Below are 19,193 nucleotides of genomic sequence, written 5' to 3'. Positions count from 1 at the left end.
CCCTTGGCTTTCTGGGCCAGGATAAATGAGGTGATAAGGATCTCACCTGCTGAAAGGGCTGGATCTTCTGGAACTCTTCCTGGGAAGTAGCCAAGAGATCCTGGGCTGCTTTGGTGAACACTTGCTCCCTAGAAGCCACTGTCTTCTCTAGATCCAGTAATTTTCTGTCCAGGTCCCTGGCCAGATGTGTGAGAGGCTAGAGGAGGAGGCAGAGACAAGAACTCAATTCCTTGATAAGGATTTCCAAGGAAAGGTAAAAATAAGAGTAAGGATAAGGGTAGGAAGAGTCCCTTTGGCTGGTTTTGGGGGGCTATGGAGAAAAATTTGTAGGCCAAGGATTAACCATTTTACTCCTGACCTGACATCTAATCCAAAACCTCCCCAGAAAGCCCAAGGGAAAAATTCAATGGGGGTTTTGCCAAGCAAACTGACTCACTTGTAGTAGAGGGGTAACAAGGGGTATGTGTGTGTGCCTAGTGGGACAAACCCTTCTGCTTTTAGCTAGAATCTTTTAAAGGAAGCCCAGTACCGAACTCCCACCCACCAGAGCCAGGAAGGAAACATGCTCTGACCAGTATTTCAGGAGTGGAGAGCTTCGCTAGGTGCTGAGCCCTCTCTGAGCTGACATGCTGAACAGATGCTAATACACTCTTGGCTTCTTTGATTGCCTGGGCTGTAGATGTTCTGAGCTCCTCCTGGGCCTTCTGCACTTCCTGGTATCTAATGAGAATGAAGCCATCACAAATCATGAACCTGGGATGCCCATATTTCCATCTGCTAAGGTCCTTTCTAATTAATATTTTGGACTTATTTGATCTTGTGCCTGGAATTGCTGGAGAACTGCCTCCTTTCCTTGAATACTCTCTCTCCTTATTTTGCTGTCTTGGCTTCCCATCCTCCATATGAGATTACCTCCAATTTACTCTATATAAATCTTACAAATACACTATTGCTTGCATATTATCTACTCTTTTAGGTTGGAGGCGGGGGAAGGGGGATATAGTTCCATCCAGATAAACAATTTATTTAGCAATGCATGTGATTGCAAAACAAATTGGCTCCAAGGCTCTTGGTAGCCAAGGACTCCAGAATTTGATTTCTACCCAAATGATAGACAATTTGGAGGAATGAAAAATAGGATTATAGGAACTGAGATAGCTGGTTTCTCTTTGATGGAGGATATTTGATTTGAGATGCAAGGGAGTTGGGTAGTAACATTCCTTAAGTTGGATGAACTTTGGGAGAGGGAGTAATTCTGTAATTTCTTCAAAATCAAGTGATTTATACGTAGCTGAAACATAGCTTCATAAAATTGTGGCTAAAGGCAAAATGGAGTCATTAACGTTTTCAGAGCTGTATAAAATAGAATGATATGAGAAGACCAAGATGAAATATGTATACCAACTTGAGGTTCAATGAGGGCTTCGTAGACTAGATGGCATTTTGGTTGGGTTGCTTGATAATTGCATAGCCAGATGAGTTCTAAAGTCCATTTTGGACCTGAAGTTCTGATTCTACATGCTTCTTGTAATGGTCCCTTCCCTGTGCAGTCATTCACTGGCTTAGCTCTTTGACTTTTCATGCTCGTAACTCCTGATCGCATTCTATGAATGCACCTTTCTTTCTTTATGGACATTCCCACCTCATTTGGGGTCTTCTTGTTTCCAGGTTAGTATAGGAAATCAAGATATTTCAGAATATCATGAAATAACAAGGATGTCTTTGCAATACAGTACTGTTATGGTTACTGGTTGAGAAAATGGTCTAGGGGTCAATAAAATCTTTAACCAATAATTTCTATTTTTTTTCTCTCTTCCTAATAAGTCCACAGCCTCCTTGGAGAAGACTTACCTGTCCTCTAGCTCACGCTGGATCTTCTGGGCTTCCGTTCCCTCCACAAGACTCCATAGAAGAGTGTAACTGGTATTGGAAGCCAGCAGAGCCCTCTGTGCAGCTGCCTCTATCTTAGTGGCTGTGTCTCTATGACTGTGGGAAGAAAACACAGTCCACATCAGCAAGGTGGATTGACCCCCAAATCCACATGTTCCTCTGGTCATTCCAACAAAACTAAGCTCTGTGAAGGTTGGGACCAGGCTGGATATTTCTTTGAAACCATCACCAGAGTCCAACATAGGTGACTTAAAGCTAGCCATTCCCTCTCCCTGGGCCTAAATTTCTGAAAATTTATAAATGAAAAAACTGGCTCAGATGTTCCCTCTCCTCCTATCAAACATCCAGTCAGCCCACAATCTCCCCCCCTAAATTTGGGGTCTGTGACTTGGAAAATACCTCTCTCTTCTCATATGCACACAGCTGGTCAGTGTCAGGTTTAATTAATATTCTTTATAAGCAGATTTCACCAGCTTCTATAAAGTTTCTACAGCTTCTACCTCACTTTTATTTCTTGTTCCCCCAATAGAAGTAGATACGATCACTCCTCCAAGGCGAGGACAATCTAATTGGGATTTGGGAGTGTGTGTACAGAGTTTCTGGAAGAGCAAGGCGATTTACCTCTTGGCCAGAGCCTGAGACTCAGAGGTTAGATGACTCCAGTTGGTGAGCTGGTGGGGTACTTCTTGAGGGATTACCTTTAATTTTTTTTAAAAAAAAGAAGGATCAAAGGAAGAAATAAGTTGCACATATCTAAAGGCTTCAGTTTTGTCCAAGTTGCTTTAAATTCTAGAAGTGCTAAGTGTTGAATGAATCATAGAATGTCAGAGTTGGAAGGGGTTCTTGGAATACAAGAAGGTCAGAGCTGGGAGGGATCTTAGAACACAGAATGTCAGAGCTAGAAGGGGCTTTAGGAAAGAGTGTTCACAGGTGCTTTAGAATGCAGAAGTGTCAGAGCTGGGAAGGTCTTACAGTACAGACTGTCAGAATTGGAAGAACCTTAGAGACCATCTAGTTCGGGTATCTTTCTGTTACAGAGAGGAAACCTGAGCTTTGAAGAGAAGTGATTTGCTTACAGTTACATGGCTGGAACTAGAACTCATATCCCGGTTTGCAGTTCAATATCTTTTCTACTAAGCCATGTTTCTGTCTTTTAACCTAGAAGCCTAAGATTCCCAGGGATACCATGGTCCTGAGGGCTCCAGATGCCTGCTGAATCTCCAGCTCTGTGGAGAGCAGCAGAGCCTCGATATCCCCCAGTTGGATGCAGGTCTTCTCCGAACTATTTTTGGTACAGTTGACATGCTCACTTGCTGCCCCGAGCTGATGCCGGGCAGCCCTCATAGACCTTTCCAGTTCTTCCATTTGCTCCAAGAAGGCTTCTCTGGTGCCTGTGTGGCCAATAATCAAAGAATTAAAGGAGGTTCTCTACCATTCTTCTCAGGCAACAAGACACTCCCACCTGCCCTACCCATCAGGCCTTCCCACTTATCCACTGAACTACAGTCTAAGAGAAGGCAGCTAGGTGGTTAAATGGGTATAGCACTGGGCCTGGAATAAAGAAGACTTGAATTCAAATTTGAGCTCAGATACTTACTAGCTACATGACACTAGGCAAACTACTTAGTATCCATTTGCCCTAGTTTTCTTATCAGGACAATGGGTCTAATTATAACATCTACCCTCCAATGTTGTTTTGAGGAACAAATAATATAATGTTTGTAAAACTCTTTATAGGAACCTCCTGAAGAAGAGCATGCTTCTTATCAGAGCTGATCGAGAACTTAGGGTCTGAGAGAGTTACCTGGGTTATAGCCAGTTTTTGGTAGGACTCATACCCAGAGCCTCCTTCCTCTAAGATAACTCTCTAGCCATCATACTATACTGCCTTTGAGTTCCTGGCACTATTGTCATGATACTTAACCTTTAATAAATGCTGAACACAAGGAAAAGACCAAAGGGACTTTCTGTTCCAGAGAGTAACCTGCCTCTGATCTGGTAGACTTCCTAGGGATTCCCTGGACACCCAGTTCCCTTGCAGTACCTTGAAGCAAATAACTTCCCTGGTAGGCATCTCCTCTCGTTGACTCTCCCAGCAAGATATAATTCCTCCAGGGACTGTCACAGTCAGATTTTTGCAGCCACTGTTCCATCATTGTTAGCATGGCCTTGAGTTTGGTGGCCTGGGGGCAACATGGAAACAGCATTCCAGTAAGGGATGAAATTTAGAAATTGGTATCCAGAAGTAGTTTGCCTCGGCTCACTAAAATGCCCCTGCACTAATCTTTACATTCCAATTATTCTGGATATATCTAGTTTGTATTCATAGGTTGGTTTCCTTTTTTTTTTTTTTTTTTTGTAGCAAGTTTATTTATTTTAAATAAATAATTCCTTTTTGAATTGTGTTAGGAGAGAAAAATCAAAGCAAAAGGGAAAAATCATAGAGAGATAAAAACAAAAACAACCCCCCCCCCAAGAAGTGAACATAGCATATCTTGATTTACACTCAGTCTCCTTAGTTCTTTTCCTGGATGCAGATGGCATTTTCTGTCTAAAGTCTGTTGGTATTGCTTTGTATCACTGAATTACTGAGAAGAACCAAGCCTTTCATAGCTGATCCTCATACAATCTTGATGTTACTATATACACTGTACTCCTGATTCTGCTTGTTTCGCTCAGCATCAGTTCATGGAAATCTTGCCAGACCTTCCTATAATCAGTTTATCATCTATGAAAAATGATAATATTCTATTATCTTCCTGTAACACAACTTGTTCAGCCATTCCCCAATGGATGGCCATCCACTCCTTTTCCAATTCTTTGCTTCCCTCATTAAAATGTAAGCTGCTTGAGGGCAGGGAGTGTTTTTGTTTTTCTTTGTAAGCTCTGCAATTGGCATAGTACCTCGTTCTTAGTAGTTGTCCTTTGTTTTTGAAGAGCACCAAAACAACATCATTATATTAGAATCAAATTAGTGTGTCTGATTTGTGGCTGATCTGCTCAATCTGAAGTCTGCCGCAGGTCAGTCACTAATACAAACTTTTGGGGTGGATTCTCTAACTTCGTGTGTTTTGCATTTCTTCTGAGCTAATTTGATTCTGCTCTGCCCATACAACACATCATGTTTTCTGATGAGGGCCCACCATGCTGGGCATTCTGTGCAGTGTCTCCCATGTAATCAATTCTAAAACTCTTAAGAGAGACCTTGAGAACCTTCTTGTATGGCTTTTTCTGACCGCCTTGTGAAGGCTTCCCTGTGTGAGTTCTTCATAAAATAGTCTTTTTGGCATTTGAAGGCTTGGTCAATGCTTGTTTGATAGATTTGCCTTCTCAGGGGCTCCCCATTCTTGTAGGCCCCTGCTTAAGTCCTTCATCCCACTAAATTTTCAGAGGTCAGTCTTTCCTCTTCATATAAATGTTGTTCTCAACTAATCAAGGCCAAGTAGGTTAATGGATGCCTTGATGCTTCATCTTTACACAGGTCTGGAATGTTCTCTTCTCCTCTACCACCTGGAATCCCTAGCTCCTTTGAAGGCTGAGCTCAAATTTTACCTTCTACCCTAAGACCTTTCCTCATCACCCCATGTGTTAGTTGTTAGTATCCACTCTAAAATTACTTTGCTTATGTTCTGTATTTTCTTCTTTGTGTATAGGTTCTCTCCCCCTCCCCCCAAGAATACAAACTCCTTGAGGGCAGGAATGATTCACATTTGCCTTTATACCCTCAGTGTCTAGCAGACAATGAGTGGCACTAAATGGGCATGATCAATGCTTGTTGAATTGAACTTAATTCAGCTAAAAAATATGTGTCCTAACCTCCATGTCCCTGAAACTAGAAGGATGAAGATAAATTTTTAAAATAACTTTTATTCAAATAATTGGGTGAAACCCCAAAAGAAGATGGGTAGATTGAGGCAGGATAAGATAAGAAGTCCAGGGATGAATTACCTCTTTCTTCACTAGGGAGAAGCAAATTGGGCATTCCTGGCACTGAGATCCCTCAGCAGTGAGGAAAAAGTTCTCCTTGCAGTGATCACACTTGTAGCCCACGAAGCCTGGCTTGCACACACAAGTGCTGTTCTCGTGGCACTGAGTGGTGACAGAGCCCAGCGGGGAGCAGTTACAGGCTAGAGACAAAAAATGGAGTTTATCAGGAGGTGCCCATCAGCTACTGCTTTTTGTGTAAAGATTGAAGTGGAAGGAGCATTCAGTCTGGATTGAAATGTAGGCTGTGCTGTGAATTCACTGTGAGACTTTTGACACAGTCACCTAACTTCCTGTAAGATCTCTTTCCTCATCTTTTAAAATGAACACAATGGATTAAATGATCTCTAACTTGCTATCCTATTGTGGAAGTTCCTGAGGCAGTGCTGGGGGAGCCTTCTGAGCCTCTTCAGTCAGTACTTTAAAAATCTCCTTGGAATGAAAAGGACCTGATGCTTTTGGAATTTTAGATTTGGGTTGGTCCTTTGGAGGTCACTAAGATTAATGCTCCATCTCTGTAATGGCTCCATGGGCCTTACCAAAGTCATTTTCTTTATCTTCCTCCCTCCTTCCTTCCTTCCTTCCTTCCTTCCTTCCTTCCTTCCTTCCTTCCTTCCTTCCTTCCTTCCTTCCTTCCTTCCTTCCTTCCTTCCTTCCTTCCTTCCTTCCTTCCTTCCTTCCTTCCTTCCTTCCTTCCTTCCTTTCTTCTTTCCTTCCTTTTCTCAGACTTATTCCTTCATTGATGTGGGAAATTCCAAGCATGGAAAACTTTCTTCATTGATGCAGGCCAGCAATTTGTCTATAGCTTATAATCTTAAGAGAGTCGCCTGGGAGTTGATTGGGAAATGAAATGGCTTACATAAAGTCACCTAGGTAGAACATATAAGGCATAGGACTTGAGATTCTACAACTAATTTTCTAACCACTATATGACACTGTTTCTCAAACCATTCCATGAGATCATAGAATGTCACATCTGGAAGGGACTGAACATCACCAAAGCAGATGTGTCATGTTGCAGAGGAGGGGACTGAGGCCTGGAGTGGTAGAGATTCTTGCCCAAGGTCTCCCAACTAATTAGTGAAAGTGTCCTGCTACCTAGTTCCATGCTCAGACAGATGACCAAGGGTCATAGATCTCCACCATTTCTTGGACTCACCTGCAGTTTCTAGCATCCGTTCTTGGAAGGCAGCTCTGTCTGAATTACCTATTAATGTAGGGATGTTCTGCCCAAGGATCTCAATGTCCCACTGCCCAAGGAGACTTGCCACTCCTCTGTCCTGGTGAAACAGCTTTGAAAACTGCTTGCCCCAACCCTCCAATTTTGTGATGTTTCCTTACCTCGGCAGCCCTTGGCAGAGAAGCCAAAGAAATCAGGTTGGCAGTGGGTGCATGCCACTCCACTGACCCCAGGAAGGCAAGGGCACTGCCCAGTCACAGGATGGCACTGGTTCTCCTGAGAGCCTACAGGATGGCACTTGCAGCTGAGATAAAGAAGAGCACTAGACATCAGAACTGAGCCCTATACCCCTCTTGTTTAGTCTAGCACATAATGGGTACAGAGGTTAAATCTAGCCTTTTTATATGCTCAGGCTGGGGAAGAATGTAATCTATTCAGGAGAAGGTTACGGCTACTAAAAAATGCAACAAGATGTTTAGACATATTCTTTTGTGAATTAATATGCTATGGAGACAGATTTGTTGAACAAATACTAGAATGAAGGATCACCTTTGAAACTAGAGTCTAACCCCCTTCTCTTCTTTGTAGAGCTAAGAGACAATGAGTGTGGAATATCACATGTATTGTCAGACATAGTTAATGTGATGATTGGCTCTGTGCTGGTTACTTTTTCCTTTTCTCTCTCTCTTATAGAAAGAGAAAGAGACAGAGACAGAGACAGAGAGACAGAGAATAGAAGAGAAGAGAGACAGACATACTCACAGAGAAGACACACACAGAGACAGAGACAGAAGGAGACACACACACACAGAATCACTACCGAGCATCTTTTTAAAAAATCAACAAATGAAAACAGAAAAAAAGATCAAAAGGAATCACAAACAGGACAGTTCTGAAAATTACATGTTGGATTTATTTATTTTTTTATTAAAAAGAATAAGCTCTATATGATAGAGATTCACAGATCTGTGTATAAATTTTTTTTCTATTTTGTTATTTCAGGGGTTCTTTTGTGTGTCAGGTATGCATCTGGCAATCTGGCTGAAACCTATACACTTTTTTCTTTTTGAGAGACAATTGTGGTTAAGTGACTTGCCAGGTCACACTAAGTATCGGAAGCTGGATTTGAACTCCGGTACCGGTGCTCTATCCACTGCACCATCTAGGTACCCCAAGCCTATACACTTTTTCTCAGATTAGATATTGTTGTTAAAAATTCACAGTGGAAGAAAATGCTAAATTTCAGGTAGAGGTTAATGAAAATAATGTAATTGTTTCCTCATCCAAGTTCCTGGGTTAAGAAACTCCTCTACTGTTTACATGAAAATGTTCATTTAGCTTAGTGTTTATTAAGCTGAAAATGTAAACAAATGGATGAATAAACAAACATACATAAATAATTTTTTTTTAAACATCACTAACCAACCAGGATATTGCTGAAGAAGCTGAGATAAATGGAACGGAGGAGGGCTTAGTCTTGTTTCTGAATGGCAGAATCACACACTGACAGAAACTGGAAGCCTGCTGCCAGGGAGAACACTAGCCCTGCCAACCCGCTCACTGAGCCCTGGGCGCCTCTGGTAGCCAGCTAGACCAGGGGTCTGACTCAGTGTGCAATTCCCATGTGCTTATTCAGTAAGTGCCACCTGCCTGCCAGGCAGATGGCACAGGGCAGCTGGGACAGATTTATTCACAACCACAACTCCCTTCTCTGGACGACCCAACCCTCCCAGACGGGAGCACAGAGGAGAGCCAGGGAATGAATGGCACTCTAGAAGTAGCTTGACCTGACGCTACCCACCTCCGGCAGCCCCTCTCTGGCTGGAGGTCATAGAAACCAGGGCTACAGTGACTGCAGTCCCGTCCGGTCACGTGGGGGAGGCACGAACATTGGCCTGTCCTAGGGTCGCAGGCCCCCTGCTCTCTGGCTGAACCCGATGGGTTACAGCTGCAGGCTGGGGGACAAAAAGGGAAAGGGGGAAGATGTGAAATGTTTGAGTACATGAGCCAAAGGCAGAAGAGGGCTACTACTGTGACTTTCTTCTTGGATTTTCCTCTCGGGAGCTTCCCTTCTGGGAGCAATAGTGAGAGAATCCCAGCGAGGGAGAGGGCAGAGCCCTGTGCCATCCTTCCACTCTCCTCCCTTTTCCCCACCGGATCTCCCGGGGCCTCCATACTCACGGGTGCATTTGTCATGAGGGTGTGGGGCCAGAGCACTCCCGTAGAAACCCTCTTGGCACTGCTCACAGTGGGCACCCGTCGTGTTGTATAAGCAGCGCAGGCAGTGGCCCGTCGTGGGGTCACAGTTGCCCACAGCGTTGGGGTCCACATTCCCGTTGCACTGGCATCGCTGGCAGGGCTGGAGAGGGCCAGATCTTCCCAGGGGGTCTCCGAAAAAGCCATCATCACATATCTCACACAGACGGCCTGGGGGGAGAAGAACCTCAGAAAGGCCTTTACAGAGGTGGGGCCTTACCCTGCCTGCATGGAAAATCACCTAACAGTGAGGGAGGGAGGAAGAGAACAGTCCAGGGAGCTGGAAAACCCGAATTCTTATTCTGGCTCTGGCTTTTAGATCTAGAGAGATATCTCTATTGTTTCTGCAGCATTTGTCTTGTGTTCATCTATGAGATAGGGTGTCTACTTTCCTCATTTACTTTACACAGTAAGTAGTTGAGGAAAGTTTTGCATCTAGAATCCAGTTCTCCTGCTTTTCAGTCTTGTTATTTTTCCTACTAGAACCTTTTCATTTCTCTTTCCATATTTTATATACAGACTATTCACACGGAGCCAAAGGGCTCCATTGTTTTTCCAGAGCTGGTGATTCCTCAGAGCAACGTCATCAATTTTACTTAGCTTCGTTGGGACAAAAATAACCAAATTTTAAAAAGACAAACAAGCAAAAAATAAACTTCTGAAACTCAAAAGGGAAATGGTATGATTTGTTATAATTTTTTAAAAATTGACCATATCTCCCTCTCTAAAATCACCCTTCCTCCAACGTTTCCCATTTCTCTCGATGACATTGCCATTCTTCCAATTGTCCAGGTTTAGAACATGAGTCATTCTCGACCCTTTTCAGTTTAGTCACTGAAACTTGTCAATTCTGCCTCTTGTACCTCTCCCCCTTTTAACACTCTCATGTTATTCAGGTGCAGGTTCTTGGTCCCTTGCCTGGACTATTGAATAATTTCTAAAATGGCGTTCTTCCATTCTCCCCCACTACAATCCACCCTTCAAATAGATGCCTACCTAATGGTTCTAAAACACAGACCTGACCATGTTGACCCTCTCCCTATAAGAATAGAAGATATTTTAAGAAGAATATCTTCGGTGGCTCCCTGTTATCTCTTGAATACAGTGCAAAATACTCAGGCTGACCCTGAAGATTATTGCAATGATTTCCAAATTGGTTTTCCTGCTTCCAGTCTCTCTCCTGTCAGATCCATCCTCTACACAGCTGCCAAACTGATATTTCTAAAACTAGGATAAAATACATATTTCTTTGTCTGCTCTTCCTAACCTTTCCAGGATGATTTCATGTTATTCCAGTTAATTAACTCTGTTCCATTCAAACCAACCTACCAGTTCCAAATACAATTCTACCTTTTAAAGGAAGTTTTCCCTAACCTCTCTTAATTCTAGTGTCTTGCCTCTCTTAGTTATTTCCTACTTATTGTATAATTAATTTGTACATCTTTGTTGTCTCCCCTGTTAGATTGTAAGCTCCTTTAAGAGAGACTCATGGTGAATTTTGATGGACACTGATGAAGTTCTTTAAGGTGTGATATAAATGCTTATTATTAGTCACTTTGGGTTCGAATTCTCACTCAGTGATATCTAATCTTTATTTAAGGTTAATCAAAGTGCTTTCCACATTTGATCTCACTTGAATTTCATAGCAACCCTGTGAGGCAGGTGTTTTGTGTTCAAGTGGTTTCAGTCTCCAAGATCCCATTTGGGGTTTTCTTGGCAAAGATTCTGGAGCAGTTTGCCATTTTCTTTTCCAGATCATTTTACAGATGAGAAAACCAAGGAAAATAGGGTTAAGTGATTTGTCCAAGTGTATGACCAGCTGGGTCATACAGCTAGCAAGTATTTGAGCCCAGGAAGATAAGTCTACCTTGGCTCTACCAGGAAATCATCCATTGTGCCATCTAACTTCCCTTATCTATAGCATAATTTGTATTCTAAAGCAGCTTTCCATACTAGAAATACCTTATCTCCAGGCCCATTCTCAGGACTGGGAAGGCTGTAGCCTGGAATGCAATGTTCACTAGATTCCTTTCTCTACTTATTCTTTATATCTCCTTGTGAGCTGCCTATCCTATGTTGGTACCCCTGAAATTTTTACGTCCCCTTTATATGTTATCTTCCTCAATTAGAAAATAAACACCTTTAGAGTAAGGATGATCTTGTTTGTTTTTATTTGTATCACCAACCTTTAGCATAGTGCCTCACACACTTAATAAATGCTCTATGTCTATCTACTTATCTCTGTCATTTATCCATTTATTCATCAATTATTGATTTATCTGCCTATTTTTTAATCTATCCATCTATCCATCCATCTATCCATCTATCTATCTGTCTATCTATCTATCTATCTATCTATCTATCTATCTATCTATCTATCTATCTATCTATCTACCTACCTATGGGGGACAGGGAAAACAGCAATCTGCTACTAGTATACTCCCTTGTCACTCCCCTAGCCACCCTCCTCCAGTGACATTCCTCTCCTCCCCCAATGGCGCAGCATCCAAGGAATTTGTCCATCCCTTTGAGTCATAGTAATCCCACCCTTTCCTCCTTAAACCTTCATATTTCTCTTATGAAGTCAGAACCAACAAGCAGTTGCTGCCCAGATTTAGCCACTTACCTCTCTGGCCCTTAGGGCAATGGGTACACACCACCTCTCCACTCTCTGGGATGGTTGTACAAGCTGATTGACCAGGACAAGGACAGGGCTTGCAGTCATCCACATGACCCAAAAAGGGGTTACCATAGAAACCAGGTGAGCATCGCTCACAGTAAGGACCTTCTGTGTGGTGGAGGCACTGACAAATCCCTAAGAGGAGACAATAATTATGTGATGCCTTGGGTTCTTGGGCTCTGAGGAGTCCAGAGCACTTTAGTGACGGCATATCCTCATTTTTCTTTATAAGAAAAGAAGGAAACACAGTATATTCTCAGTTTAAATAGAGAAAAAGAGGTCCAGAAAAATAGCAAGAAGCAACTAAAAGACATATAGACTTATGTGGCCAGATGATGATTGTGGTCTAAATTGTGGTCTTAATCCAACCAAAGGATTATCTTGTAAGTACATGACTTCAGTATTTCTTTTGACATCCTTCTCTCAAGTTATAACAGCTAGGTCACTCACTTTCATATTTTGGGAAAGAAAAGCACAGTAACATACGGTTTGCCCCAAGGTAGAATAGAACTCAGGAATCTCACTCCTTATTACCTCCATGCTAATCTGGAGGCATTGCCAAGTTACAATTGCCATGTAGAAATTACCAGCTCTTTCCCAAATATTCAGTTTCCCACAGAAGCAGGAGGGGGAAGGGAGCAGGGATGCTTTAGTTTTCTTCCCCAGGAATCAGCACCAAGACTTAAGTCTGTACAGCACACAAACTTAGGGCATCAAGGCAAAACTTGGCAAAATGGAGCTTGTCCTGGGGTCCAAAGGAGATAATCAAGATGGGCCTGACTAAGAAGGGCTAACCAGGATTTCCCTGTGTGAAATCATTCCCGGGGGTGTCCAGAGCTCCCAGACATCACACAGCTGGGATTTGGGACTGATAGGATTCTGGAGAAAGAGCTCAGGAGGTGAACAAAAGGAGATACAGCCTTAGAAGGAGACCTTCAGGGTTGAGCTGAGTCACCGGGCTTCCTCTGAACTGCAGAAAGCAGAGCATGGGGAAGAACATTGGCTCTTAGTGTAGTAGATATGTAGGCCCTGCATATTTTCATTTTCTACAAACCCAGGATTTCCTGTGGGTGTTTCTCACAAGGACAGAGCCCCCGTAAGGTGATGTCAGTTCACATTCTCTCTCCATTAAATGTGACTGGTGCTGGAAGCTGTTTTCAGGATTTTTCCATTTATATCTATGAAACATTTAGAGGCTACCTGGTCACTCAGGAGCCTAGGACTCAGGGTGACTTGGATCACTGAGAAGGAAAGATGGTGAAAAGAGGGATCTGCTCTGACCACACACCCCATAGCTAAGCAGTCCAAGTTCATATGAAGGTCTACCTATTATTCTAATGATAGAGTCAAGAAAAATCCCAACCTGTTTCAGGATCACAGGTGCCATGTTGATTGCAGGTGCAGGGGACACAGCTGGCATAGGGCCCACCCAATGGTGTCTCCCTCTTGTACCCCAGAGAGCAGGATTCACAGAACTGCCCCATGTATCCCTTGGGACACGTGCACTCCTCTACCCAGGGGGCCAGTGGGGACAGACTGGGGCCTGCTGAAGTGAGCTGGACCTCAGTCAGGGTCATTTGACCTGCAGAGGGGGAGAAAACAGAGACAGAAGATGAGTTAACACATGCTCATTCCTCATAAGATCATTCTTTTTGACTCTCAACACTTCCAGACGACAGACAGTTAATCCTCAAAGAATCACAGACCACAGATTTAGAAGCAGAAGAGACTGCGGAGGTCATCCAGGCCAGTGGTGTCAAACTCAAATAGACATAGGGGGTGCACACTGACTTAGAAAACCACATATCAGTTATTATCTAGGCTTTATAACTTTGGTAAGCATTTCCCAATAACATTTTAATCTAGTTTTCACAGCTCTTGGAAGTGGTGTAGGCTGCATGTGTCTTTGCCTTGTATTTGATATCTCTGAATAGTCCATTTTCCTTCGTTTTGCAAATGGGGAAACTATGGTTCACACAGAGGAAATGATTTATCTAAGCTGACACAGGTTGTAAGTAGCAGAGCCAGAATTTGAACTCAGATTCTCTGACACCAAATACATCCACTGGATCAGCTGCCTCCTATCTGAGAACACTTTCCTTCTAGGTAGCCCCACTCTGGGTTAGAGAGTGGAGGTAGGGGGTGGTTCTTTGTAGAAAGGGGGCTTTACTCTCTTAGAATCTCCCTTCGGCCTTTTATCCTTGCCATAAAGCAAGCTTCCTTCTCTTGTTCCTTTAGGCCCCTCCTTCAAGAAACCTTGAGGGTCCTTCCCTCCTCCCCCATCCCCTTCCTATCCTCTCCCCACATGTCTCTTCATGTTGACAATGTATGTTCCCTTTGTGAAGGTGATTGTGGACATTTGCAAGATTTTTCCATTTGTATCTTCCTGCAATAGAAATGTACTCAATTTTCTCCAGGAATTTATCACTTGTGTCCTAGTTATCTAGCTGGTTTCAATCTTAAACCTAATAGAGAGAGCCTTGCCCATATTTCCATTTTCCTCTGCTGCTAGAAGAATCTTCTTGCTCAGTGGATGTTTTTTAACATGAGAATCATCTTTAATAGAGAAGAATTTGGCACACCAGGCAGAATAGCAAAGGGAACTGCTAAAAGCAGATAGAAATGTCTTATGTAGGACAGAGAGGACCTGCTCAAGAGAGATTATAGGGGTCAGGTTGCAATGAGGAAGAGATATTGATTGCCACCATAGTCTCCAGAGGCAGCATTTATTCAACAGATAGGGGCCAGGCTTGAGAGTTCCCTAGAATCAGGGGATTCCTGGGGGAAGAAATTCCTCTTATCAAGGCAGGTCAGCACCTTCTCTAAATGGATAGTCTTTGAGAATTTCCTAGAGCACTAAGAAGCTAAGTGGCTAGCTCTTAGCTAAGACTAGAACTCTGAAGACTGGAAGCTATTGTGGTTTTAAAGCTGGCTGTTTGGCCATTATTCTGTGATGATACTTTCCTTCCTCTTTTCCCTGCCTTCCTTATCTTCCTCCCTCCCGCCCTCCCTTTTTCCTTTCCTTCTTCCCTGCCATATCTGTAAGGTTCCTGCTAGACCCCAGGAGGGGGTAGCTAAATGGGGCAGTGGACAGAGCATTGGACTTGAAATCAGGAAAACTCATCTTCATATGTTCAAATCTAGCCTCAGACACTTACCAGCTGTGTGACCCTGGGTAAGTCACTTAACTCTGTTTGCCTCAGTTTCCTCATCTGTAAAATGAATTGTTGAAGGAAATGGCAAATCACTCCAATATTTTTGCCAAGAAAACCCCAAATGGCATCATGAGGAGTTAGACACAGTTGAACAACAATAAAAGAAGCTAGCAAATTAGATTAAATATGAACATTCTCCTCAAGGAATAGGGGAATTAGAAGCAAAAACACACTATAAGACATATTACAAAATGAATGCATTAAGTCTATCAGGGAAGACTTTATGGAGAAGGTGGTAATTGACTCATTTAAAGTGTTGCAAAAATTCAAAAGGTAAGGAAGGGGTGGCAGGGAAGAATCTTATCCTATGGGAAGCCTCTTCCTTTTCACCTCTCTGCCTACAATCCTAGCTTTCTTGAAGTTTTAGCGCAAAGGTCACCTTATGCAGAAAGACCTTTTCCATTGCTAAAGCCCATCTCTCTAAGATTCCCTTCCACCAATTCAGTATCATATGATATTCCCTACTAGAATGAAATTCCTTTAGGATGGAACTGTACTTGACTTTCTTTCTATACCTAGCAATTTTAAAATTAGTTAATTAATTATAACTAATAGGCACTTAAAATGCTTGTGGATAGATGGATGGATGGATGGACAAAGGCTTAATCTTGTTTTGGACAATATTATCGTATTGGCTATCCCGGTGATCCTGGGTAAAGAACTTAACCTTTTTTGACTTCAGTTTCCTCATCTGTAAAAAGACTTAGAGGCAATATAGTATAGAGCTTACTTAGGGAACAAAGAGTTTGGTTGGAGCAAAAGACTTGGAAAGATTATAAAGTTAAGAAAGAAAGAATGAGATAATATCTGACTATGAAGGAAATGCTTCTAAGGAGTTGTTTAAAAGAGAGGAACAAGGAAAAAAATAAAGAATTGTAGCCTTGGGTATAAAGACTATGGGGCATCAGGAATGCTGAAGTGGAGAGATGTTAAAAATAAAGGAAGGACTAAGTTAGAAGGTAAAGCCCACTGTAGGGGAAAAAAGAGCTAATTGTGTTGACAAGAAATTGATGTATGACTAAATTTGGTTGTGGGAAAATATGTAAATATGTCTGATAGTTTTTTAAAGCCCTGTGGAATTTCCTTGTTTGAAAAACTTAAAAATTAGATTTATCTGTTTAGGGTGAGTCTGGACACAAGGGGATGGGCCAGAGGAATTCCCAAAGACCTTTCTAGGTCTGGATGCCAAAGTTAATCCATAAATCTGTTGTGGAGAGTTTTTTTGGGTACAGAGCAGTTTAAGCACCATTCAGCTTCCCTTCCTTAGACCCCACGTTTTCCCTCCTGTTCCTCACCTGTGGGGTGCCTGTCTCCAGAACATGTGATTTCAATCTGGAGTCCTGTCAGGTTGGCCAAGAGCCTCTGGAAGTGAAAGGCAGGGAGCGGGAGATTTGTGTCCTCTGAGGTCTCCTGCAAACTGTCAGGGTGAATGGAACAAATAAAGGGAGGAATGGCACTCTGCTTCATTTCATGGATCTGAAATGCGTGGGGCCTTTGCCCCTGTCTGGGTGGGCCAGAGCAGAGAACAGACTGAGTTGCTTGCTTGTTCCCACTGAGATAAGAGATTTCTGGGGAACTGGAAAGACCACCAATTATTGAGAACTTTCTGATAGGCTATAAGGATATGGCACTGGGATCCCACTGTCTTTCAGATTAGACTAAACTAGATTCGATTAGGCTATTTTGAGATAACAGAATTGGAATGAAACTTTTAACCCTCCTGTTTTACAGAAGAAGAAACTGTGGTCACAGAGGAGTTTATGGCAGAGATGGCATTCAAACAAAGGTCTCTTGATTCAATTCTCTAATGTAGAGCATAGGATTTGACTTCAGAAAGACCTGAGTTCAAATCCAGTTTTGGACAATATTATCCTATTGACTACCTCTGTGACCCTGGGCAAGGAACTTAATCTTTCTTGGCCTCAGTTTTCTTATCTGTAAAATGGGAATGAAAACAACATATCTCTCTCATGGAGTACAAAATGAAACATGTAAAATATTTTGCAAATCTTAAAGCATTATGTAAATTTTAGATATTATTATTATTATTATTATCATATGTTTTTATCAATATTGCCCCAAATTGGCTTTGATCAGATAGGGGATAAGAAAACACATTGATATTTTTGAAGAAGGTAGGAGGGTCACCCCCTATTTATTTCTTTATAAACAGCAAGATCCCAGAAAGAAAGTCCAAGTATATCTTCTTTGGTAGTTCTTTGCTGGAAATCACCATTAGAGTATCCCTGGTGTTTAGCACCTAATCGGTGCTTAATAAATGTTTGTCATACTGACTTACTTGACCATGCCTGGAACACAGTAATCCCTTAATATATACATTTTGATTGATTATAGTTGATTGTCTAGTCCCTGCTCAAAGACCTTCAAGGAAGAGGAACTCATCAACTTAAGAAATATTCTAGTCATTCCATTTTTGGACAGTTTTAGGAAGATTTTCCTGGAATGGAAATAAAATGTTCCTCTTTGTAATTCTGGACCATTGGTCTTGGCTCTGTCCACTGGGGCCCACCCTCCCAGACCAGGTGCTTGGTATGTCATTCATCATCCTTACTTACCTGAACACCAGTAGGTATTCCTCAGGCTGTCCAGGCTGTTGGGAGCTTGTTGGGCTGGAGGGTTTCAGAAACAGGGTTAGTCCTGCCCCTTCCAACTTCAGGCGGACGGGGAGGAGAGAAGCCCCAGGTGGGACCCGGAAGGTCAGAGAGAGGGGCTGCCCATAGCTGAAGTGCTGGTCTCCCAGGAATTTCTCTAAGGAAGAGGGGGAAGAAAGAAAAGGCTAGCAGGAATGAATGGCTAAATGATCCCAAAACCTGTTGTTCCTGCTCTGGGTTATTTGGGAAGTTAGAGGGATGATAAAGAGATACTTTGAGATTCCTAGTTTGGTGGGAATTCCTGAAAAGGGAATATCAAAAGAAAGTCTTGGCAACAAACCATGGGGCTATCTCTACTGATAGTCTATGGAATACCTGGTGCAACAAAGTTCCACAGCTCCTCTCCCTTTGGCTCCAGGAAAATTCCACGCTGGCTCCAATGTGCAGGCTTTTCTCTGCCCCCTGGACTTCTGATTTGCCAGCCCTCAGCTCCTTTACAGAAAGCACACAAGGAAAGAAAGAAGCTGTGGGAGACTGTCAGGGAAGCATGGATGATGTTAGAGGCCACTAGAGAAAGACAAACTCAAATGCTACTTAAACACTAGCTGAATGATTTGGGCAGGTCACTTGCTCCCTCTGTGCCTCAGTTTTCCTTTCTGTAAAATGAGAGAATTGGGCTTGATGGCCTTTAAGGTACCTTTCAGCTAGATGTACTAGATCTAGCCAAGTGTAAATAGATCACAAGATTTAGTATTGGGTTTAAACCCTCTGTAGCTTTCTATCTGTGTGACATTGGACAAATCACTTATCCTCTCCAGATTTCAGTTTCCTTATCTGTGAAACGATGAGATTGTACTAGATGAACTTCCTTTCCAGCTCTAAATATTATAGTAAATTGAATACGTATTAAATTCCTACTGTATGTAGAGCCCTCATCCTACAACCCATCAAAGGGCATGGAGTCTGGCTTGTCTCCAGGGACCCACGCCCTCCCTTTAGTTCCAGGAATAGCACAGACACAGTCTCTGTGTGGGGAGCTGGGACTGGCTTCCCATGCCTAAATGTGTATCACCCCCAGGCAGACCTACAGCAGTTAATTGGAACACATTGAATCAATAGAAGACAATGGTTTTATTTCTAACAATGGAGACAACTCCCTAGAAACTGGCAGAGAGAGAAGAATGAGCATGAATGCTCCATGAATCTCTTTGGACTGTATACATCCTGTATCTGTTTTCTTCTGTGCTCAAATCATAGTTATTCTTTGTTCATTCATTCACTCATTTTCAATAAACACCTCTCATGTGCAGAGCTGAATGGACAGGTACTGGAATCACTGCACTAATCTTTCATACATGTAGCTTTTTTGGGGGGGA

General features: G+C 42.6%; 1 protein-coding gene across 1 annotated transcript in view; it reads right to left on the bottom strand.

The window, feature by feature from the left end:
* The window catches only part of LAMC3 (laminin subunit gamma 3), a 75,483-nt gene that overhangs the window by 13,497 nt on the left and 42,793 nt on the right, over positions 1–19,193 (bottom strand). Inside the window, exons 9-23 of the mRNA XM_074293891.1 lie at positions 18,193–18,309; positions 17,782–17,974; positions 16,501–16,622; positions 13,354–13,572; positions 11,937–12,125; positions 9,236–9,481; positions 8,856–9,009; positions 7,216–7,358; positions 5,839–6,017; positions 3,935–4,073; positions 3,076–3,281; positions 2,512–2,588; positions 1,852–1,986; positions 573–720; positions 47–196 (exon numbers count right to left, since the gene is read on the bottom strand). Coding sequence (XP_074149992.1) covers positions 47–196; positions 573–720; positions 1,852–1,986; positions 2,512–2,588; positions 3,076–3,281; positions 3,935–4,073; positions 5,839–6,017; positions 7,216–7,358; positions 8,856–9,009; positions 9,236–9,481; positions 11,937–12,125; positions 13,354–13,572; positions 16,501–16,622; positions 17,782–17,974; positions 18,193–18,309 — 2,417 coding nt within the window. The remainder of the gene's footprint in view (positions 1–46; positions 197–572; positions 721–1,851; positions 1,987–2,511; positions 2,589–3,075; positions 3,282–3,934; positions 4,074–5,838; positions 6,018–7,215; positions 7,359–8,855; positions 9,010–9,235; positions 9,482–11,936; positions 12,126–13,353; positions 13,573–16,500; positions 16,623–17,781; positions 17,975–18,192; positions 18,310–19,193) is intronic.

Source organism: Sminthopsis crassicaudata, chromosome 2 (genome assembly GCF_048593235.1).
Source record: "Sminthopsis crassicaudata isolate SCR6 chromosome 2, ASM4859323v1, whole genome shotgun sequence".
Taxonomy (NCBI): Eukaryota; Metazoa; Chordata; class Mammalia; order Dasyuromorphia; family Dasyuridae; genus Sminthopsis; species Sminthopsis crassicaudata.
The sequence above is the reverse complement of the archived record's forward strand: the minus strand, read 5'-3'. Positions and strand labels throughout refer to the sequence as shown.